Source organism: Nelumbo lutea, chromosome 1 (assembly GCF_056320005.1).
Source record: "Nelumbo lutea isolate HS-2025 chromosome 1, American lotus-T2T, whole genome shotgun sequence".
In the NCBI taxonomy this organism is placed as follows: domain Eukaryota; kingdom Viridiplantae; phylum Streptophyta; class Magnoliopsida; order Proteales; family Nelumbonaceae; genus Nelumbo; species Nelumbo lutea.
This window is the reverse complement of record NC_142684.1, coordinates 8645023-8669772: the sequence shown is the minus strand read 5'-3', so window position 1 is coordinate 8669772 and position 24750 is coordinate 8645023. Positions and strand designations below refer to the sequence as shown.

Below are 24750 nucleotides of genomic sequence, written 5' to 3'. Positions count from 1 at the left end.
CAGTCACCAAGAAAAAGTATGTCACAAAGTATGTGGTATTCTTTGAGTCTCAATCCTATTTTCATTCTTCCCAGAATCCTCTTCAGGGGGAAACTAGTGGGATGGAAGAGGATTCTTCTGTTCCCCCATTCTTTGTACCTCTCTCTACCTCAGGCCTTCCATCTTCTCCTCCTAATCCACCTAGTTGTGGTATCTTGGGTGAATCTAGTGAGGCTCCCATTGTACTAGCTACTACTAGTGATGTTGCAAATATTACTGAAGACTCCAGCAGGCTGCAAAGAGATATCAGAATCACCTACAACAGAAGGAAGAAGGGTCCTCTAACTCATGACAGCAACCAATTAGACTCGGATCAACCTGTCTCAGAAACTCAAGGTAATCCTATCAGTTCCTCTGACTTGGATCTTCCTATTGCCCTTCGTAAGTCTAGTCGTTCGTGTACTATCAGACACCCCATTGCTAATTTTGTGTCTTGCTCACATTTGTCTCCTCGTTATTGTTCTTTTGTGTCTGCTCTCTCTTTTGTGCATGTTCCTACCAGGTATTCTGAGGCAGTATCTGACCCAAAATGGAAAGAGGTTATGGACAAAGAAATGAAGGCCTTAATGAAAGCAAGGACTTGGGAATTAGTGGATCTACCAGAAGGGAAAGGCACTGTTGGATGCAAGTGGGTGTTCACTGTGAAGCATAGGGAGGACGGGTCCATTGAGAGGTACAAGGCTAGACTGGTAGCAAAAGTGTTTACTCAAAAAGAAGGGATTGACTACAAAGAAACCTTTGCTCCAGTGGCAAAACTCAACACAATCCGAGTTCTATTATCATTAGCTGCAAATTTCTCATGGGAGCTACATCAGTTGGACGTGAAGAATGCTTTCTTGAATGGCGACCTGCATGAAGAGGTGTTCATGGATCCTCCACCAGGTTATGGTTTTGGCAAGAAGGTATGTAGACTGAGAAAAGCCCTATACGGCCTTAAGCAGTCCCCTCGAGCTTGGTTTGAGAAGCTATGTGGGGTCATGAAGAAAGGGGGTTACACTCAAAGTGGGGCAGATCATACCCTATTCATAAGGAAGAGAAATGGCAAACTTATGACACTTATTGTCTATGCAGATGATATGGTAATTACAGGGGATGATTAGGAAGAGATTAAAAGACTAAAGGAGGTTTTGGTTGCTGAATTTGAGATCAAAGACCTGGGCCAACTGAGATACTTTCTTGGGATTGAAGTTGCAAGGTCCAAAGAGGGTTGTTAGCGTAGGGGTATTTCTGTCTTTATACCTTGATTGATGTTGCTGATCTGTAATGTTGTGTTGAAATATGTGCTCTTAACATAAGTAAGGGCACATAGGTCTTTTCAGTTATGTTTTAATAATAATATAAATACTTACTGGCCGATTGGGAGAAGTTAAGTTGACTCTTTCAGTTCGAACCAGAATTCTCTCTTCTCTCTTTCTCTCTTTCTCTCTTTCTCTCTTTCTCTATCACTCTTTCTTCTTCTACATAACTGAACTTAGTCAGACCGAACTCTAAGGCAGACCTGAATTCTAACATGGTATCAGAGCAGGTTAAATCTGCCTAGATTTCTGCTTGCCTAGGGCTCATTCTCTGTGCACCCTATCTAGGGTTTTCCTCTTTTTTTTTTTTTTGTGTTCGATTGGAGATAAGGGAAAGGGCTGAAAAGGAGTGATCACCCTCTTCCCTTGGGGGTCTCTATGCCTCCAATCAGGTCGTATGTGGTCGGTTGCTGTGATTTCTGAGATCACCCTCTCCTAGTAGAGGAAGAATAGAGGGCCGAACTGTGTGGCTGTTGTGTGTGAAGCGGCTGTTGTGTGTGGACTGCTCTCCTGCTCGCATGGGTGTTACTTCAGCGATAATGTAAGAGATTTCAGTTCTTGATATCAGTTATGGATTAAATAGGAGGTGTGTTTCAGATCATTTGCTAGTGTTTTGGCCAGTAAGAGCTAGGGTTTATGCTGATTTCTTTGTGCATGTTGAAGGAAGAAATATGATCATATAGTGGTGAGATTTCAGGTAGTTGTAGGAGCAGGGTTTGTGGTGTAAAGAGCACACATTCCAGCAACAATTAGTGCTGCAATCAGTGTGACAGGTGTGACCTAGTGGTGTGTAGTGTGCAGATCTCAGTGATAATAGAATTCAGCAAGTGTGCAGAATTGGTGATAACATAATGGGAGACAGTAATGATTATAAACCTAGTGTGATGGTGCCTACAGGCTACCTGAATGTTCAGATGACCTCCATTAAGTTAAATGGAGAGAATAATGTGCCTTGGGCTAAATCCGTTGAAGTCTTTCTAAAGGCAAAGAAGAAGGTAAAACATATCAGAGAGGAGAAACCCTCCTCTGACTCTCACAAGTATGAAGATTGGGAGCAAGAGGACGCTTAGATCATCACATGGTTGTGGAACAGTATGGAACCCAGGATTAGTGTGAACTTTATGTTCCTTGATACTGCCAAAGACGTGTGGGACCATGCGAAAAAATTGTATTTGGGGCAGGACAATACAACCAAAGTTTATCAGCTTTATCAAGAGTACTTTAATCTGCAACAGGGCAATCAGAGTCTTGAGGAGTACTATGCCAACATGAGGAACATACATAATGAGTTGAATGTCTATCATCCTCTCACTTCTGATGTCAAGATTCAGCAATAACAGAGAGAGCAGCTTGATGTGACTAGATTTTTGGTGGGACTAAAGTTTGAATATGAACCAGTACGGGCTCAGATATTAGGGGGATCAGCTCTTCCGTCCCTAGAAGAGGTATTTGCTCAACTTCGGAGGATTTCTATCGGATCTATTGAGAACTCTAATATCTCAGATAGATCTGCCTTTGCTGCATCGAGGGGCCGTGGTGGTAGAGGTGGAGCTCGAGGAGCTCAGTCTGGCCGTGGTGTTGGTAGTGGTTCTGCATATGGCCGAAGTGGCAATGGTGGGTCTACTTATAATCGTGGTGGTGGTCGTACTGGGAGCAGTGATTCAGGGGGAGCCTGTGGTAGAGGACGTAGCTCAGGCCCGAGGAAGTGCACTCATTGTGGTATGGATGGACATACCATCAACTATTGTTATGATTTACATGGTCCTCCCTCAACCTGGGCCAATCATGCCGTGATTGGTGACTCAAGTTCCAGCTTTAAACAGGAGAATCATTCATCTGACCAATTGCCTCCTACATCCACAGATGGTCCCATGAAGGAGATGGTGAGTGTTCCCCGTGATGAATATGAGATGTTTATCCAATCACAGTAGAACACGACAACTTTTGCTCACTCAGGTATGGCTTGTCTGGCATCTACACCCAATCCCTGGATCATTGACTCTGGAGCCTCCGATCACATGACTGGAACTCCAGGTGTGTTTTCCTCCTTATCTCATTGCTCAACATCACAATCTGTCACCCTTGCTAATGGTTCCACATCCTCAATTTGTGTTGTTGGTAATGTTGACCTAGATCCTGTATCCCTCTCATCAGTTCTGTATGTTCCTAAATTGCCTTTTAACCTTATGTCTGTTAGTAAGCTGATCAAATCACTTAACTGCTCCCTTGCCTTTTATCCTTCTATGTGTGTCTTTCAGGATCTCAAGACGGGGATGAAGATTGGTGGAGGGCATGAAGCAGGTGGATTGTATTATCTTGACGGTGGTGGTGGTAGAACTTCAACAGCTCTCCAGTCATCTCTTTCTCCTCTCTAGTGGCACTGCCGATTTGGTCACCCGTCACTCAAAGTCTTGAAGTCCTTGGTTCCGTCCTGGAGTCAACTTTCTGTTTTGGATTGTGAGTCGTGTCAGTTTGGGAAACACCATCGTGTTCCCTTTAGTTCTAGGGTTGATAACCGTGTGTCGAGTCCTTTTTCTTTAGTTCATTCAGATGTTTGGGGTCCTTATAAAGTAATGTCATATAATGGATACAGATATTTTGTCATTTTTGTGGATGATTTTTCAAGGATGACGTGGCTCTATTTAATGAAAGAAAGAAGTGAATTGTTTACCATTTTCCAAAAATTTTATGCTGAAATTCATAACCAATTTGGTACCCACATCAAAGTTTTTCGTTCTGATAATGGCCGCGAATATTTATCCTCATTATTTCAGGAATACTTGGACCAACACGGCATTATACATCATACCTCGTGTACCTACACCCCACAACAAAACGGGGTGGCTGAGAGAAAGAATCGCCATCTCCTTGAAACAGCAAGATCCCTAATGCATCACATGCATGTTCCCAAACGCTTTTGGAGTGATGCAGTGCTTACCTCTTGTTTTCTGATTAATCGGATGCCCACGTTCATCCTTGATGGTCAGTCTCCGTTTCAAGTCTTGTTTCCCTCTTTGTCTCCGTTCCCTCTTACGCCGAGAGTTTTTGGGTGTGTCTGTTTTGTCCATAATCTGGGTCTTGGGAACGACAAGTTTGATGCCCGCTCTCTCAAGTGCATCTTCCTTGGCTATTCTTAGACCCAAAAAGGGTATAGGTGTTACCATCCTGGTTCTCGACGGTCCTTTGTGTGTGCTGATGTCAGTTTCTTTGAGTCTACTCCATTCTTTTTGGGGTCTGGTGATGCTTCTTCCTCCTCATCACCTCCTCCCTTTCCACTTTCCGTTGCCGATCCTCAGTTTGTTCCAGTTGTGACCAAATCCTTGCCTCCGGTGCCACCAACTGTTGAACGCCCACCTATCCGTCATGTGTATACACATCGCCCACGTGCACCGGCTACAACTCCTCCGGCTACATCTCCGTCAACGGATCCGGCACCAGAACTCCCTTGGCATCTGAGATTGATCTACCCATTGCTTTGCGGAAAGGTAAACGTACTTGCACCCTTCATCCCATTTCTAATTATGTTTCTCTTACTCATCTTTCCGCTTCCCATCGCCAGTTTGTTACCTTGTTATCATCAGTTATTGTTCCTAAAGATGTCCAGGAAGCCCTTGCCTCTCCAGGGTGGTGCCGTGCCTTGGAAGAAGAACTCTTAGCCCTTCATCATAATCATACTTGGGACCTCGCTGCTCTTCCTCCTGGGAAGCAAGCTGTTGGTTGTAAGTGGGTTTATATGGTTAAGTACCTGCCTGATGGTAGTGTTGAACACCTGAAAGCACGATTAGTTGCAAGGGTACTCCCAAACCTATGGCATTGACTACACAGAGACCTTCTCACCAGTTGCTAAGATAGGGTCAGTTCGTGTTGTGATCTCTCTTGCAGCCATGTATGAGTGGCCACGATATCAGCTTGATATCAAGAAAGCCTTTTTGCATGGTGACTTACTCGAGGAGGTCTACATGGAGCAACCTCCAGGGTTTGTTGCTCAGGGGGAGGATGGTAAGGTGTGCAGACTAAGGAAGGCTATATATGGGCTTAAACAGTCTCCTCGAGCATGGTTTGGTAGGTTCAGTGAGGTGGTAAAGAAGTTTGGCATGAAACAGTGCAAGGTTGACCATTCTGTATTTAGTCATGACTCTCCGGGAGGAAAAATACTCTTGGTGGTGTATGTAGATGATATTGTTATTACTGGGAATGATAACTGTTGGAATAATGTCAGAATAACTTATTTGCAGTTGTTAGGGCCTGTTTGTCCAAATTAGTGTTTTTTATTTCGTTTTTTATTTCTGTTATGTCTGTTATTGTACTCAGGGGCACAAGGGTCTTTTCCCTTGTTATTTTTTGTCGCCCTATATATATTAAATAAACACTGGCGCCGCCAGTACTGTTGCATTGCAAACCCTCTCTTTTCTCCTCTCTTCTCTTTTCTTCTCTTCTCTCCTCTTTCACCTATCTCTGGCCGGCTACACTATCAAGATGGTATCAGAGCGGGAATACTGATTAAAAGAGAGCAGACCGAAGATCGGTCAACCCAAAGAATAGGTCGAACAGACTAGCAGAAAGGAAATCTGATTCTGGACTACAGAATAGCTACGACTGGTATAGTTCTCCCTCTAATTTTCTCCTCTTTACTCTCCTTGATCATGGGCCGAGTGAAAACCCTATGAATCTGGGGCGGCTGAATGCTATCAAACCTGTGTAACCCTAATTGTCTTGGATCGTGTGATCCTGTTGGTGTGTTAAGACACCTGTAGGTCAATGCTGACCTGTCTTCTCAATGGTTTGAGTTGACCATAAGCAAGAAGGATCTCTCCTGCTGATTAGTGACTGTTAGCTATTCTAGAATTCTGATAGGCAGGTCTGAAACTACCTCAGTTTTGTCCAGAATTTGGTACAGTTTGTGCACAATCTGGTTGGTAAACCCTAGTGTGTGGGTGTGAACTGAGTGGAGCATTGCTTTGTGGAGTAAGGAGGGGTCCTAAATCCAGTGTGTGGGACTGAGTAACTGCTTGACCATGTCGACTGAGAATTCTGCTACTTTAGAAATCTCAGGGAGCCACAATGGAGTGAGTGGGGGAATGGATATGAGCTTTCCCATGGCTGTCATTCCCTTTGATGGTCTGAATTACCATGAGTGGTCTAGGGGGATAAAACTCTACATCACTGCTAGGGGGCGAATAGGATACATCAATGGGAGAGTAAAGGAACCGAAGTATGGAAGTGCTGAGCATGATAGGTGGGACCAAGAGAACATTATGGTGATGTCTTGGCTCTTGGTTTCAATGCTGCCACAAGTAAGGAAGACCTTTATGTGGGCTGAAACTGCTTGTGAGATATGGGAACAAGCGAAGTCCACTTATTCAGAACAGAGACACTATGCCAAGATATATCAACTACAAGCTGAATCTTCTACTTGCAAGCAGGGGGAGAGGAGTCTCTCGATGTACTATTCTGATTTGACATCAATATGGAAAGAACTTGATCACTATCAGAACGTGAATTGGAAGTGTGATGAAGATGCAAAAGCCTATAAGTCACCTGTATCACAGCAACGCGTGTTTGCCTTTCTCCTAGGGCTGAATCAGTCATATGAGTCCATCAGGGTACAGATCTTGGGTAGTAAAGACTTGCCATCAGTTCAGGAGGTGTATGCCTTGGTGCAGTCAGAAGAAAGCAGAAGAAGTGTGATGAATGGTGTAGAAGGGGAGTCAGTTGCCCTAGCAGTCCGGGGAAATTCAGATACAAATGTCGGAAGTGGTTTTAAAAGGGGTGACACTCAGAAAAAAACAGAAGATAAAAGCAAGCTTTGGTGCACTCACCACCAGAAGACACGACACACTAAAGATACATGCTGGGATCTCCATGGAAAACCTAAATGGGCACAGGATTTGGGTAAGAAGTCAACACCGGATAAGGGCAAGAAACTAGGCCAGCAGAATCAAAGAAGGTATAACTTAGCTAATCTGGCATCGATAGAGACTAGTCCTTCCGTAACTCAGGAGAGACATCCCAGTTCTGACCCTAAGGAAGATATTATCAATTCCTTCCGTGAACATTTGGAATTGTATGGTAGGACTCTCCGCCAGGTGGATTCTAGGCCTACTCCTACCTCATTTGCGTCTACATCAGGTAATGCATCTCATACTACTAATTCACCTTGGATTATTGACTCCAGAGCCTCAAATCACATGACCGGTAAGTCAAATTTGTTCCAGACATATAACCTTCTCTCTGGGAGAGATAAGGTAAGACTGGCTGATGGTTCTTTTTCTACCATAGCTGGCCGAGGCACCATATCTCTCCCACTTGGCCTTACTCTTCCAAATGTCCTGCATGTTCCGAAATTACCTATTAATTTGTTGTCCATTAGTAGTATTACTCACTCTTTGAACTGCTCAGTCACCTTTTTTCCGTCTTCATGTGTGTTTCAGGATTTGACCTCGGTGAAGACGATTGGTAGAGGAAGCATGGTGGATGGTCTCTACGTGTTGGAGAATAATGCTGGTCTAGTGGCGACTGAGTCCACAAGTTCGTCGAGTGAGAGTCAGGCCTATTTATGGCATAGTCGTTTAGGTCATCTTTCTTTTGCGTCGTTAAAAGTTATGTTCCCAAAGTTGTTTGAGTCCTTGTCAGTAAGTCAGTTACAGTGTCAAACTTGTTAGTTGAGTAAGCATTGTAGAAGCTCTTTACCTTTAAGAAATAAAAGATCTGAATTTCCCTTTCATATTGTTTATTCTGATGTTTGGGGCCCTGTTACTCTTCCTACTGCGGCTGGCTATAAGTATTTTGTTACGCTGATTGATGATTATTCTCGATACACTTGGGTTTATCCTATGCGATTTCGAGATGAAGTTCCACAAATTGTGAAAGATTGAGTGTCCTCTCAGGTTGTATTGTGACAACAAGGCTGCCATCAACATTGCAAATAACCTAGTGCAACATGATAGAACGAAACATATTGAGATAGACCGTCACTTTGTTAGAGAAAGAATTGTCTCAGGAGAACTCTGCATTCCTTATACTCCCTCTGAGATGCAGATTGCAGATGTTCTGACTAAAGGGCTAGCTACAGTGAAATTTGTGGACTTACTTGGCAAGCTAAACATGATTGACATCCATACTTAGCTTGAGGGGGAGTGTTGGTTCGGCTGTCTTAATTTGTATGTTTATCTTTATTGGGTCTTAAGTCATTAGTTATTGGGCCTTAGTTACTGGGCCTAATCTTATTTAGTGTTTATTTTGACTAGGTGTCACATCACTAATCAGGGGCATTCTTGTCTATTTATGTAACATTATGTAATGTTCTTACATATAATAGATTAGGGCTGGCTGAGGACAATTCTGTCGCCCATCTCATATCTTCTTCTTCTTCTTCTTCTTCTTCTCTCATTCGACAGATCTATTTCAGCAAACACTCTCCATTCAGTTTAATGGAGGTCATTTGAACATTTAGGTAGTCAGTAGGTATCATCACATTAGATTTGCTATCACTGCTATCTCCCATTGCTGAATTCTGTTATTGCTGAATTTGGCACACTACGCACTAGACCACACCACACACTGATTACACTGGTTTCAGCACTTGTTATTGCTGAAGATTGCACTTACACCACAAACCCGACCCCATAACTACCTGAAATCTCACCACACTATATGAGGACCACTCCCCATTCAAATCACACTGAAAACAGCATAAACCCTAGCACACTACAGTCTAAAATCCCACCATACGATCTGAAACATACTTCTTATTTGATTCATAACAAAAAAAATGCATAAAAATCTCTTACCTCGTCACCCGAAAATCTAACTACACAAAAATCAGACCATACAAGACACCCACTGCACCACACGAATCGGCCTTCTTCTCCTCATTGATTAGGGGAGGGTTTCTTAAAAACCACAGCAACCAACCACGAACAGCACAACTGGAGGCATAGAGACCTCCAAGGGAAGAGGGCAACCACTCCTTTTCAGCCCTTTCCCTTATTTCCAACCGATGGCAAAGAAACCAAGAGAAAACCCTAGACTGGGTGTGTAGAAAACAGAAATCTGGGCAGATCCGAGTTGCTTAGTTGTGCTTTGATGCCATATTATGATTTGGCCTACCCTTGAGTTTTGTTAATCTGATAACAACCAAGAAGAGAGAAGAAGAAAGAAGAAAGAAAGAGAGAGAAAGGAGGAGGAAAAGGAGAGAAGAAAAGTCTGGTTCGAATGAGAGAAAAATTACCTCTCTCATTCAGCCAGATATGTTTTATATTACTAACATAATTGAAAAGACACATGTGCCCCTACTTAAGTGAGGGACACTAGTTCTAACATAATATTACACATCAGCAACCTCAACATAAGTATAAAGACAGAAATACCCCTACATACTCGACACTAACAAAAGGAAATGCAAATGTTGTTGTTACATCAAATGGTTCTTCCCTTCAGGGGCCTCGATCCACTTCTTTGGAGGCCATAGCTGCATTCGGGGCAGCATTGACTCAGTTGTTGAATGAAGTTAGGCTTGTAGGATCATCTCAGTCTATCTCTACTACTATTGCACCTCCTTCCTCCACATCAGCATTTGCCCACTCAGGTACAAGAGCCACTACTTTTTATGCCTTTATTCCAGGTAACACTAACCCTACTTGGATTATATACTCTGGTGCATTAGATCATATGACAAGTTTGTCTTCATTATTTACTTCTTACAACTTGTCTTCAGGCAGGGATAAAGTATCCATAGTTGATGGCTCCCTTGTTCCCATTTCTGACAAGGGAAACATCAGAATCTCTGATGCCATTACTTTATCCTCAACTTTTTATGTACCTAAGCTTAGTACTAATCTATTTTCAATTAGTAGCCTTACAAAAAGCCAAAATTGCCCAATAACATTCTTTCCTGACCATTGTATTTTCTAGGATCTGGTGACAAGGAAGGTGATTGGGACCGGCCATTAGATGAATGGAACCTACCTGTTTGAGCACCCCCTGGAAGTGATAAAGGAGTTGCAAAGTCTTTTATTTCTCAGTCTGTGAGTCAAATTATGCTTTGGCATAATCGTTTAGGTCATTTGTCTTTTGGGTCTTTGAAAACTTGTTTCCTACTTTGTTTAAGTTAGCTCAGATGCCTTTTTTGAAGTGTAAGAGTTGTGAACTTGTAAAACATTGTAGATCTTCCTATTTTTTGAGTAATAAAAGAAGCAATACTCCTTTTGAAATTGTGCATACTGATGCATGGGGGCCATATCATATTCTTTCTATGGGGGGGGGGGTACAAGTATTTTTTATTGTTTGTTGATGATTACTCCCGTTTCTCATAGGTTTATCTTATGCGTTCTTGAGATGAGATTCCTAACTTAACCCGTGCCTTCCATCAAATGGTTCTCACTCAATTTGAAATCAGAATCAAAAGTTTCAGATCTGATAATGCCAAAGAATATTTCACTAAACATTTGAATTCATATCTTCTTGAGTATGGGGTTGTTCATCAGAGTACTTGTCCTCATACACCTCAGCAAAATGGGGTAGCTAAGAGAAAAAATAAGCATATCTTGGAAGTTTCAAGAAGTATTATGTTGAATTCTCATGTTGCCTTTCGTTTTTGGGGGGATGTTATTAATACAACCGTGTACCCCATCAATCGAAACCCTTCCCGTGTTCTGGATATGAAAACTCCTTTTTCATTATTGTATCTTGAGAAAGTTTTGTACACCATCCCTCTTAAAGTTTTTGGGTGCACTTGTTTTGTTCAAATTCTAGAACCCCATCGTTCTAAGTTTGATCCTAAAGCTGCTAAATGTATATTCCTTGGCTATGCACAGAATCAAAAGGGATATTACTGCTATAATCCTAGTTTTGGTTCTCGGTTTGTATCCATGGATGTTACATTTTTTGAGGATGTCCCCTATTACCTAGGTGTTTCTTCTCAAGGGGAGAATAATGAGAAGGATCGTCATTGTCTTGGAGTTCCTCTACCTATCCCTATTCTTAAAGGAGAGTGTTGTAATGAAGGTGCTTGTCAGAAGTGTAAGGAGTTGAGAGTTTACCACAGGAGGTGGAGGCAAGTTGATTTTGGTGCTCATAATCAGTCCAGGCCAGTTCCTCTCTCCTCTGCAGTTCCAGATTCAAGTACTTCTCCCTCCTTGCCTGTTGATACATTACCCTCATCTTTTGATCCTCTACCCCCTCTAGATGATCTTGATCTTCCCATTGCAGTCTGCAAGGGAAAGCGTCATGCACTTCATCTACCGCTCATTGCATATATTAGTTTATCACCTATGATCATCTTTCACCATCCTATTGGTCCTTCTTGGCATCTATCTCTGCTATACCTATTCCTGGGTTTCTACAGTAAGCTCTTGTAGTACTTGAGTAGAAGAATGCAATGGAAGAAGAGATGGGTGCTCTCATTAAAAATAAGACTTGGGAGCTAATTGACAAGCCAGAAGGAAAGAAAAACCAGTTGGGTGCAGATGGGTGTTCACTGTGAAGTGTAATGCAGATGGCTCAGTTGAAAGGTATAAAGCTCAACTGGTGGCAAAGGGGTATACTTAGACTTGTGGCATTGACTACCTAGAAACCTAGAAACCTTTACACCTGTTGCCAAGATGAATACCATTAGAGTTCTATTATCCCTTGCAGCAAATTTCTCATGGCCTCTGTTCCAACTTGGTGTCAAGAATGCTTTCCTTAATGGAGACTTGCAGGAAGAGGTGTATATGGAACTTCCTCCTGGTTTTTATGATGCTGCTATAGGAAAGAAAGTTTGCGAATTGAAAAAGGCTTTATTATGGTTTAAAGCAATCTCCAGGAGCCTGGTTTGACAGATTTAGATTGGCTCTTGAAAGGTTTGGCTATGTACAGGCCCACTCCAATCATACTCTTTTCATTAAGACAAATGGTGCTTCTCTCTCTCCCTTCTTGTAGTGTATGTTGAGGACATTGTTGTGACTGGTTGTGATCCTGATGAAATTGATTCTCTCAAACAATTCCTTCATGCGGAATTTGAAGTGGAAGACCTTGGTCGTCTATGCTATTTCTTGGGAATTGAAGTGGCCCGCTCTAGACATGGTATCTTTATTTTTACAGAGGAAATATGCCCTTGATATTCTTGAGGACACTGGGAAACTAGGGGTTAAACCCACAGACACACCTATTGAGTTGAGTCATAAGATAAGCGCTGGGAAGGACACTGGGAAACTGGGGTCCTTTATCTATGTCTTACTCGCCCTAACATCTCTTATGTTGTTAGTGTTGTCAGCCAATACATGCACTCCTAGAACCATTCATCTATTGGTTGTGGAAAGAATCCTTGCTTACTTAAAGAAATGTCCAGGTTGGGGAATACTCTTTAAAAATAATGGTCATATGAAAATCAAGGTGTATACTGATGCTGATTAGGCCGAATGTGTTGATGATAGAAGATTGACTTCAGGATATTGTGCTTTTGTTGGAGGTAACCTTGTGTCATAGCGTAGTAAGAAGCAAAATGTTGTTGCCTGTTCAATTGCTGAGGCAGAATACAGGTTCATGGCCCATGGTGTGGCTGAAGTGTTATGGATGAGACCTCTTCTCGAGGAACTAGGGGTTGAGTATGAGAAACCGTTGAGGTTGTATTGTAATAACGAAGCTCTATCAATATTGCTCATAATCTCATCCAGCATGACAAAACTAAACATATTGAGGTTGACCATCATTTCATCCGTGAGAAAGTTGCTTCTCAAGATGTTTGTTTGCCCTATGTTGCCTCTGATATACAACTTGCTGATCTCTTCAACAAAGCAGTCACTAAAGTCAAATTGGAACCAAACTTGTGCAAGTTGGGAATGATGAATAGATATTCCCAACTTGAGGGGGAGTGCAGTGATACAATGGACCAGACATGATGTTCCTTGTTTATGTGGTCCCATAAGTTCAGTTTTTATTTCTTATTGTAGGTAGCAGGTCATTTTTGTCCTTTATGCTTGCTTACTTGTACTATTGTAGGTAGTAGGGCATTTTTGTCCTTTTACCTAATGTTATGTTGAACATATAAATAATACTACCTTAGGTGGCAATAAGTGATTTTCGCCCATCACTCTCTTGCTCTTCCTTTGCTTTGACTCCTCTCCAGCGGCATTGCAGGCTTGGTCGTCCATCTCTCAAGGCTCTCAAGCTACTTGTCCCTTCATTAAGTTGTCTTTCGTCTTTGTAGTGTGAGTCGTGCCAGTATGGGAAACACCATCGGGTTTCCTTTAGTCCTAGTGTTAATATTCTTATGTTGAGTCCTTTTGCTTTAGTCCATTTAGATGTTTGTCTGAGTAGAATTGAGGCCTATCTATAATGATTACGAGTATTTTGTCAATTTTGTTGATGACTGTTCAAGGATGACTTGGATTTATTTAATGAAAGAAAGAAGTGAATTATTCTCTATTTTCAAAAAATTTCATGCTGAAATATGAATGCAATTTGGTATTCAAATAAAAGTTTTTCGTTCAGATAATGGAGGAGAATACTTTCTTACTTCATTTCAATAATACTCTTCTCTAGTGGTCCTTCTTCCAATTCCAGTTGACGATCCCATCTGGTTGTTCCTATTGTGACTCATTCTTACCTCTAGTGCAGATTCGTACTGAATGATCATTGATCCGACAAGTATATACTCATCGATAGACACCGGCCCCTCCAGCTTCTACTTCGTTTGTGGATCCCATAGTTGTTCCTACCCCAATGTTGCCTTTTTCTAAGCTTGACCTTCCCATTGCATTGTAGAAAGGTAAACGTAGTTGTACTTATCCAGTTTTGTTTTTGTTTCTCACCTTTCTACTTGACATCACCGTTATGTTTCTCTCTTGTCCTCTATATTTATGAGGTATCTAAGTATATCCAAGAAGCTCTTACCTAAATAGGGTGGTGTCAAGCCATGGAAGAGCAACTCTCTGCTCTTAAACACAATTATACGTGGGAGTTCATCATTCTTCCTCTAGGTAAGCATGTTTTAGGTTCTAAATTTGTGTATATTGTTAAATACTTACCAGGTGGTAGGGTGGAGCGATTAAAAGCCTGGCTGGTTGCTAAGGGTTATTCTTAATTGTATGGAGTAGACTATATGAAAACCTTCTCTCCTATTGCTAAGATTAGTTCAATTCGTATTTCGATGTCAATAGAAACTATGTATGATTGTGTATTCTTTCAGCTTGACATTAAAAATGTACTTCTACATGGTGATCTTCTGGAAGAAGTTTACATGGAGCAACCATTAGGGTTTGAGAAAGGGTATCCTCTTCTTTAGGCATGGACATATAAAGCTAGAGGCTTATATAGATGTCAATTGGGCTAGTAGTAGTAGCCAGATCTTTAGATGAGGTAGAGTACATGGCAATGGGACATGGAGTTTCAAGGTTGTTATGTCTCAGGTCACTTCTAGAGGAGATGGTATTGCATATAATAAACCCTAAATATTGTACTGTGATAACCAGGCTGCCATTAACATAGCTCACAATCCAGTTTAGCATGATAGAACAAATCAAATTGAAGTAGACCAGCATTTCATAAGAGAAAGGGTGGCTTCCGAAGAAGTTTTTCTTCCTTCATTGGCTCAAAGCAACAATTAGTAGATGTTATAACCAAGGATGTCCCTGAGAGAAAGTTACAACACTATGTAAGCAAACTGGGCATGATTGGTATCTATGCTGAGCTTGAGGAGTATATAGATAATGGGCTGAATGGGCCTTAGTTTCTTTCTTTTATTTAGTTATGTTTATGTTTTATGTTTATGAGTAGTGGGCCTTAGTTATGGGTCTGTTTCCTTTTTTTTTATAACTGTTTTAGTGCTGGCCGCCCTACTATAGTATTCATGTAATTGTGCTCATATTACAATTAAAGAATAAAAGATAACTTTGGGGACAGGAGAGAGCATCCAACTACTCTCTTACTTCTTCCCTTTCTTCAATCTTCTTTCTCCATTGTTTCTTTCTCTTCCATCTTCTTCAATCTTCTTCTTCCCTTCTATTTACTATTTTATTTCAGATTATTGTAGGTGGGATCTACAATTTCAACTTTCATGGGTTCCTAGATGTGCTAACAGCATAGCTGATGCCTTAGCAAGACAAGGGGTAAATGGAGCAAAATTATTTCAGGGTGAAGTTTTGAGTGGAGCCTGATATAAGGATTAATTGGGATAGATAGTGGTTATTAGTTTACAAGAATTGCCTCTTTGGAATTTCTGTTTTATAGGTATTAATAAACTCCTTGATTGTTACTGATCAAAAACTAAAAAAGGATGTGGATGTGAGGAGATAAACACCAACCTGGTGTTTTTCTTTGATGTGTCTCATAAGTGTTAATTTCCAAGTGGTATACTTTTAAACAGAAGGTCCTCACCTTAGGACCTATTAAAATTTTGATATGTATGTCATAGAGAATGGAATTTCTCTAAGTTTCCATCTTTTTCCTTTCTTTCTTCCCAAATTTTGATTATTCCTATGAATTCATGAAGCACGAAGCTAACAGGAAAACCAAAGATTTAGACATCCATTTACATTTCTGTTGTTCATTACTTCAATATAATTTTCTAAACCCTATTAATGTGTTGATCCTCTCTCTCTCTCTCAATTACTTTTCTTTTGGTGGCTCTTTCTATAAATGCATTTGGACAACCAAACAATGTAGAATCTCCTTAGCAAAAGTTCATAGAATCACGTTATGACTGCTTTAGAATTTTTTGACTTTATCATATCTGAACATCTATGTAATTGAGTTGCATGTTGGTTGTACATTAGTCATTATAAGGGGATTTATTTTTCTGTTATTAGGATCAAGAATGATGATAGAATGATTCAAGCAGAGGGTATTGAGTCCCTTTCAGAAGCTGAACTTCGTCAGGCTTGTAGGGATCGAGGCTTACTTGGAATGCTGTCCACTGAAGAAATGCACCAACAGGTTTTTCTTTGAGCTTAAACTTTATTTACTTATCCTTTTTCTCATTAACGAATTTCAAATTGCAATCATTCCATATTAGATAATCTACATTGCGGGAATGATTTCAATGATATTATTATGTCAATCATCTGAAATGTTTTAAATATAGGTATAGTGATAGTTGGCCTTCTTGTGTAGCATTGATAATCCTTCAAGGGTTCCTGGATATGTTGGCTGGAAAGTGGCTTGGCTTTGGGGAGAAAGGCCCCATAGCTGGAATTTGGAGCTCTTATGTTTTGTAGATTCTTATGTGTTTCACACCCATGGAAGGGCTTAACAAATTCTAAATTCTGTTATTTGTACACTAGTAATGCTCTATTAACTTTCAAAATAAACTAAAACAAAGATCTTTTTAAATACATGAAATCTTATTTCTTACAAATACGATCTCAATTAGCAAAATTTCTAATGAAGAAACAATAATGCAACTAATATCTGATACCTAATCCTAAAATAGAATGAATTATGACAAAAATCACAAAACAAACCCCTTTATATATGGACCACAATTTCAGATTTGGGCACTACCTCAAACCCTTTTGTAGTGAGAATGGGCCGAGTGGGCCTTAGTGTTCTTTATTTCTTTATGTAGTATTTAAAAGTTATGTTTCTTAGTTATGGGCCTTCTTTTATTTTCTTTAATTGTTTCTGTAGTGCTGGCTGCCCCATTAAGGGCATCCAAGTAATTGTACTCAGACTTAGAATTATTAATAAAAGTGATGAAAGGGGGGCAGAAGAGAGGTTCAAATTCTTCTTTTATCTCTTCCCTTCTTTTCTTCTTCCACAGCCTATTGCTGAAACTTCTTTTTTCTTCTTTCTCTTTCTCTCTTTTCTTCTTTTCTTCCATTATTTGAATTACTGTAAGTGTAATTTTCAACTTGGTTTTAGAGTGGGTTTTCACTTTCGACTTTTTTGTCCTTTCTTTGCCCATACATATTGTGTATGGAGAACTGTTTGGTTGATTAATCATCTACATATGCATCCCAGTTAGGAAGGTTTTTGGAGAGTTTTGTGGAGGTTTTTCATCCTTAGTTGAAGCCCAAGGCAGGTTCTTGGAGATTTTTCCTGAAAACCCTGGATAACTAGAGAAACCTTGTTATAGGTTGTGCAGACAATTTGAACTAGGCACTTGGGGATCAGAGGTAAGCCTTTTGATTTCTATTAGGGGCAGTTTTGGGTGGATTAAATTTTGGAACCTCTGGAAGGGACGGTTGAAGTTTCTCTCTTTCTCCCCATTCTGTAAGACCCTGTGAAATCCTAATTTTGGGGGTTGAAAGGTTGTTCTTTTCTTAGAACAGTAAATCTAACTTAGTAAAACCCTAATTTGATTTTCATTTGCATCCATTTACTCAATGGAGAAAACTAGAGGAGAGACCAAATATTCCGCAAATTCTAGGTTTCGATATGGGGGGTCAATAGAGAATCTTTTTGGAGCTGTGACTATTGTGAAGCTAGATGGAACCAATTATTTAGCTTGGTCTCAATCTATTAAGATACATTTGTGTAGTAGAGGAAAATGGGGTTATATTACCGGGAGCAAGAAGAAACTAGAGGAGGATGATCCTACCTATGAAAGGTGGATGCAGGACAACTACACAGCAGTGGGTTGGTTAATGAATTCTATGCAACCACACATTACTCAACATTACCTATGGATGGAAACTGCAAAAGAAGTGTGGGATAGTGTCACAAAGACCTATTCCCAAAAGCTTAATGTTGCTCGGGCTTACAATTTGAAGCATGATGCGAATAATCTTAGATAGGGGGAGAAGCCCTTAGCAATTTATTTCTCTATGCTAAAATCTCTTTGGCAAGAGATTGATTTGATGGAGACTGTTGTTTGGGGTTGCACAAAGGATGCAGAAACATATAGGAGGTCGGTGGAGAGAAATTGGGTCTTTGAGTTCCTCACCGGACTCAACTAGGAGTATGATATTGTGAGGCAGAATGTTTTAGAAAAGGATTAGGTGACTTTGTCTTAGGCATATGCTACGGTGAGCAGTGAGGAGAGCAGAAGATAGGTTCAGTCTGTTGAGCCGTAGGTTGATCACTATGCTAATGTTGGGATGAAGCCGAAGGTTAGCATTGGGAAGAAAGATGTTATCTATAAATACTACAAGAAGCCTAAACACACTAAAGACACATGTTGGAAGCTGCATCTAGAGCTTGTTCCTACCAGATTCAAGAAAGAAAATGGTGGAAAAAGGGTTGAAACTGGAAAAGGTGTTAATGCAAATGTAGCCACCTCTTCACAAAGTGAACAAGGATAGGGTGGAGAGATGTTAGTGGGAGAACAGCTTGTAGCTGCCAGGGCTGAATATGAGAAGTATGGACGAATCATCAGTCACTTGGAGTCCACTGCTACAGATCCTTCAGAGACTGTTCCTTCCTCTGCATATGCTCACTCAAGTATTCGTGCCACTACACATCATGCTTCTATCTCAGGTACACATAAAACCCCTTGGATAATTGATTCTGGTGCTTCTGACCATATGACTAGTGTTTCATAGTTATTCACCTCTTACCAACTTCTTTCTGGTCGGGATAAGATATCCCTTGCTAATGGCTCCCTAGCCCCTATCACAGGAAAGGGAGACATTAAGACCTCTAATGCCCTGACCTTATAATATGTTCTTCATGTACCTAAGCTTAATACTAATTTGCTTTCAGTTAGTAATTTGACAATCCCTTAATTGCAGTGTCACCTTTTTTCCTTCATATTGTGGGTTTCAGGACATGGAATCTCAGAAGATGATTGGGAGTGGCCATGAGGCGAATGGTATCTATTTGTTAGACATGCCTGAGTAGAGCCAAGTACAACTTAAGAGAATTGCATTTGTTTCTGAGCCCACTAATCATATTATGTTATGTCATAGTCGTTTGGGTCATTTCTCCTTTTCTTCATTGAGTCACTTGCTTCCAGAGTTTTTTAAAGGAATTATTCAATCGAGTCTTCATTGTGAGTCTTGTGAGTTCTCAAAGCATTGTAAGAGCACTTATCCTTCAAGTAATAAAGATCAACTTTTCCTTTTAATATTGCTCACTCTGATGTGTGGGGGCCTTACCATTTACCATGTATGGGTGGGTATAAATATTTCATCTTGTTTATTGATGATTTTTCATGATATACTTGGATTTACCTTATGCGCTCTCGGGCTGAAGTGCCTAAACTTGTGCAACAGTTCCATGAACACATACTCAGTTTAATACTCGCATCAAAATATTCTGGTCAGACAATGCTAAGGAATATTTTGAGAAGGACCTTACCTCCTATCTTGAGAAGTTTGGGGTTATTCATCAGAGTTCTTGTGCCTGCACTCCACAACGAAATGGAGTAGTGGAGAGGAAAAATAAACACATCGTGGAAGTTGCAAGGAGTAACCTTTTTGCTACCCATGTTCATGTGAAGTTTTGGGGTTATGTAGTTTTAACAGCTACATACCTTATTAACTGCATGCTTTCTCGAGTCTTGGGGTTAAAATCTTTCTTTGGAATCCTCTTTCCTGATGTTGAGATTCTCTCTATTCCTTTGAGGGTCTTTGGTTGCTCTTGTTATGTCCACATTCCTTGTTCCAATAGACACAAGTTTGACCCCAAGTCTCAAAAGTGTATCATCCTTGTTTATGCCTCCACATAGGAAGGGTACTATTGTTTTGACCCCATTAGTGCCACCCGGTTTGTTTCCATTGATGTCACCTTTGCAGAGTTGGTTCCTTTTTGTAGCCATCATTCTGAAGGAGAAAGATCTCTCGATTTGTTTTCTTCATCCCTTCCTTTGCTAACCATAGTTGAGTCTTGTGTCAAGCTCTCCACAGTTACCCTCATTTCTGTAGAGGGATCCTCTCATTTGAGGTCTTCCGCACCTGCTCCTCCCTCTCCTCCTGCTAGTCCTCTAGTTTTTTCCACTCATCCTATTCTCTAGAGGTGGTACTAGTGGCAAAGGCTAAGGGAAATACAGGTTGATCCCATAGCTCCAATTGAGTCTCAGGCTCTCCCAATTAGTGAAGAGAGGACATATCCATTTCCTCCTTCACTAGCACCCTCGTTTCTAGACCTTGACCTACCCATTGCTTTGAGAAAAGGTAAGAGGAAATGTACAACTCATTGTATTTCCAAACACCTTTCCTATAGCTTGTCCCCTTCCTACTATGCCTTTCTCGCCTCCATTTCCTTTCAATCCATCCCAAAGTCTGTTTCAGAAGCCTTAGCCACACCAGATTGGAGGGATGCTATGAGTACTGAAATAGAAGCCCTTCATAAAGACAATACCCGGGATATTGTTGACTTGCCAGCTAGGAAGAAACCTATTGACAGCAAGTGGGTTTTCACTATCAAGTATTGTGCATGTTTGCTGGAACACAGTAGCCAAAGAAGAAGAAGAGAAGAAGAAGAGGAGAAAGTTTGAGAATGGCGGTTCAAAACCTTTCATCCGACCCTACTATCTTACATATATGTTTATCACATAGTGTTACATGAATGGACTAGAATGCCCCTGATTAGTGATGGGACACCTAGACAAATAAAACATTAAACAAGTTTAGGCCCAATAACTAATGACTTAAGACCCAACAGTGACTAACATATACATTAAATCAGCCGAACCAACACTTCCTCTCAAGCTAAGCATGGATGTCAGTCATTTTAGCTTGCCAAGTAAGTCCAAGAATTTTGTTCAAGCGAGCCCTTTTGTTAGCACATCTGCAATCTGCATCTTGGAAGGAGTATAAGGAATGCAGAGTTCCCCTGAGACTATTCCGGACCTCATTCCCTGCCGCAATGCCCTACCATAAGATTCCAGGTGCTCTCTGAATGAATTCATTATATCCTCCTTGGGGTCTGGCTTATTGGGGGGTCCCAGGTACTACCAGCAACTTGAGTGTCCTGAGTTGCCACATGTGCTGTGCTTGTTCTTTTCAAATGACCTTTACCTTGTTCTTGATTCTTTGTTGCCCACTTGGGTTTCCCGTGGATGTCCCAACCAGTGTCAAGTGTATGTCATGACCATCTACAATGGGTACAAAATAGTTTATCTTTATCATCTGCCTTCTTAGGATCACCTTTCTTTCCTGTTGAGCTATTATTCATCGCAGCCAAGGCAATTTGTTGCTCCCCCTCAGCTGTAACCATCACACTCCGCCTGCTTTCTTCAGATTGGACAAGGGAGTATACTTCGTGTACCGAAGGCAATTCTTTGCTTCCTAGGATCTGCACCCTCGATGGTTCATATACAGGGTTCAGCCCTAACAAGAAAGCAAACACTCGTTGCTGAGAGACCAGCTTCCTGTAGGACTTAGCATCATCATCGTGCTTCCACTCTATGGCTTGATAATGGTCCAACTCCTTCCATATGGAGGTAAGGGCTGAATAATATGAGGACAAGCTACGGTTTCCCTGTTTACATGTTGAGGACTCAGCTTGCAATTGGTAAACCTTGGCATAATACCTTTGCTCAGAAGAGGTAATTCTGGCCTGTTCCCAGATCTCACTAGCGGTGTCTGCCCACATAAAATTCTTTTTCACATCAGGTTCCATGGCTGCGATGAGCCAAGACATCACCATACTGTTTTCTTGGTCCCACCTATCATGTTTGGCCGTCTCACGTTGGGTTCTTTCACCCTTCCATTGATGTAACCAGCCTTACCCCTTGCTATTACATAGAGTTTTACACTCTTAGTCCACTCCAGGTAGTTCAGACCATTCAAGGGGGTAATTGGCATGGGAAAAACCATGTTTTCACCTCCCATACCTGCTGTGTTGCGGGTTGGCGTATTCCCCATTGAGGTTAATTCATGACTTGCCATTGAATACTACAAAAAAACCAGTCCAAATGCCACCCAACAGCACAGCCGCCACAACTAGTATGTGGCAACTCAGGGTTTGCTCCTAGAATGTGAGCAACAAATTATTGAAAATTGCTGAGAACACAGGGACTACTGCTGAGAATAAGGGTTCAGTCAATACAACGTCCAAACAGAATAGTAAACAGTCCGGTCATCGGTTCAGCACCACCAATACAAACATTACTGTCAGTCTGAATGTGGTTCCCCCACTCTAACCATCCAATGTCCAAACTAGTAATCATATAATCAAGGCATGAGCCCTACGCACCATTGGATAAAGAGTACTGAGAAACTGAAACAAAAACACACCTGTTCAGCACTGGATAACCGAGGAGTTTGCACCATCAACACCCTTCTTCGATTAGGGTTTCATTGCACCAGCACCACCCTACGGCCAGAAACTGGTAGGGTTTCTCAGAAAACCGCCGCTAGGGACCACTAGGGTTTCAGCAGATACAGCCACCAGAGAGGACTGAAAACAAGCTGCCGCTAGGGTTTCTGTAAAGGTAGCCACGTCCAATCACTTTTAGAAAGGCTGAAGCTAGGATCGTAGGTCTCCTCCAACCCAGAAAGCCTGCTCTAATACCATGTGGTCACTTGTGGTGATTGAGAGAGAGAGAGAGAGAGAGAGAGAGAAAGAAAGAGAGGTACAGATGAGAGGAGAAAAAATCAGTACTGGCTGCCGCCAGTTTTCTATTTATATTAATCTTTATAAAAGAGATTCAATTACAAGTATGCCCCTGGCGGCATATCCTAGGATAAGAACAATAAGAAAAGAAAGAAAAAAAAGGCTAGTCGCTGAAACTGTCCTACTAACAGCAGTTATAAAGAACAATTAAGCTTTACAACATATATTATTTGCTAAACATGGACACATGAAGGTAGAAGCATATACAGATGCTGATTGGGTAGGAAATGTTGAAGACAGGAGATTCAGATCAGGATATTGTGTTATGGTAGCCGAAAATATTTTTTCCTAGAGAAGCAAAAAGCAATTAGTGGTTGCTAGATCTTTAGCTAAGGTAAAGTATAGAGCTATGGCCCATGGTGTTTCTGAGTTGTTATGGCTTAGATCTCTCCTTAATGAGATAGGTGTTTCATGTGATGAGCCACTGATGTTGTATTGTGATAACCAAGCTGCTATTAACATTGCTCACAACCCAGTTCAGCATGATAGAACTAAGCACATTGAAGTAGACAAACACTTTATGTGGGAGAGAGTGGCTTCAAGAGAGGTGTGCCTACCTGTCGTTGCCTCAGAAGAGCAGCTAGCAGATGTTCTAACTAAGAGAGTCCCAAAGGCAATGCTTCTACATTATGTAAGCAAGCTGGGCATGATTGACATCTATGCTCAGCTTGAGGGGGAGTGTAGTGAGAATGGGCTGAATGAACCTTAGTGTTTTTATTTCTTTTAAGTAGTATTTAAAAGTTATGTTTCTTAGTTATGGGCGTTCTGGGCATTCTTTTATTTTCTTTAATTATTTCTTTAGTGATGGCCGCCCCATTAAGGGCATCCAAGTAATTATAATTAGAGTCTCAGACTTAGAATTGTTAATAAAAGTGATGAAAGGGGGCTAGAGAGAGAGGCTCGAATTCTTCTTTTCTCTCTTCCCTTCTTTTCTTCTTTCTCTTTCTCTCTTTTCCTCTTTTCTTGCATTATCTGAATTACTGTAGGTGTAATTTTCAAAGGGTGGGGATATATCTATTATAGTGGCTATGTTTAATTTGAATTAATAAGAATTATTACGATTCAAAACATTTTCCTGAGTTATGTACTCGTTTATGCATTTAGAAATCATCAAAAGAGAAAAAGTTAAAAACTTTATTTGAAATATTAAAGTTTTAATATATTGCCAATTCCTTTGTTGTGGAAGTAGGAAAATTAGTGACAATTAATTAGTAATTTCTCTTTGCAGCTCCATGATTGGCTTGATTTATCTCTTAACCACTCAGTGCCATCTTCTTTGCTGATCCTTTCTAGGTAAAGATACCTTCTTAGTTCATTTCTTCAACATTTTGGTCAATGTAGCTTTTATCATTGTGGTCCATAAAATCTGCAGAGCCTTCACTGTTGCTGGAAAGATAAGGCCAGAGGAGGCTGTTCAAGCTACAATATCCTCTCTTCCAGATGAGGTTGTGGATACTGTTGGTGTAACAGCTTTGCCATCTGAAGATTCTGTTTCTGAACGGAGGAGGAAATTGGAGTTCCTAGAAATGCAAGAAGAACTTATTAAGGTTGATAGAATTTCTGCCTTGTATCATGTTAGGAGTTTTGTCTTGATTATCTGGTGCTTCTGTTTTTGGTTTCTTTGATGTGTAATGTCTTATCAATATATCATATTTTTCTTATAAAATATCAACAAGAGGGTATATTTGCAAAATATTTGATAGTATGTCTTTTCTTCAAGTCCTTCATTGTGCAGGCATCTTAGAAGACCGTGACAAATTTACTGTCTGTTGCATATTTGCATCCCATGCCTTGTGCTCTTTCATGTGGGTTACTAGTAACTGATAACAATGCCTGTCTTTTGATTGACATAGAACTTGGGCTGAAATGTAATACACTAAACATTTGAGAAGTATTTTAATATGACTAATCTGCTAGTTGTTAGATAACAACCAAG

The 24750-nt window shown here is 40.7% G+C and overlaps 1 protein-coding gene across 3 annotated transcripts in view; it reads left to right on the top strand.

Annotated features, from left to right (window-relative positions):
• Window positions 1-24750, top strand: part of LOC148873424 (uncharacterized) — a 94393-nt gene that overhangs the window by 43907 nt on the left and 25736 nt on the right. For all 3 annotated transcript variants that reach the window (XR_016109586.1, XM_088976353.1, XM_088976349.1), the window contains 3 exons: window positions 16121-16247; window positions 24043-24107; window positions 24187-24361. Coding sequence is in view for 2 of the 3 variants with exons in the window: in XM_088976353.1 (XP_088832479.1) it covers window positions 16121-16247; window positions 24043-24107; window positions 24187-24361 (367 nt within the window). In the remaining variant the exon portion in view is untranslated. The remainder of the gene's footprint in view (window positions 1-16120; window positions 16248-24042; window positions 24108-24186; window positions 24362-24750) is intronic.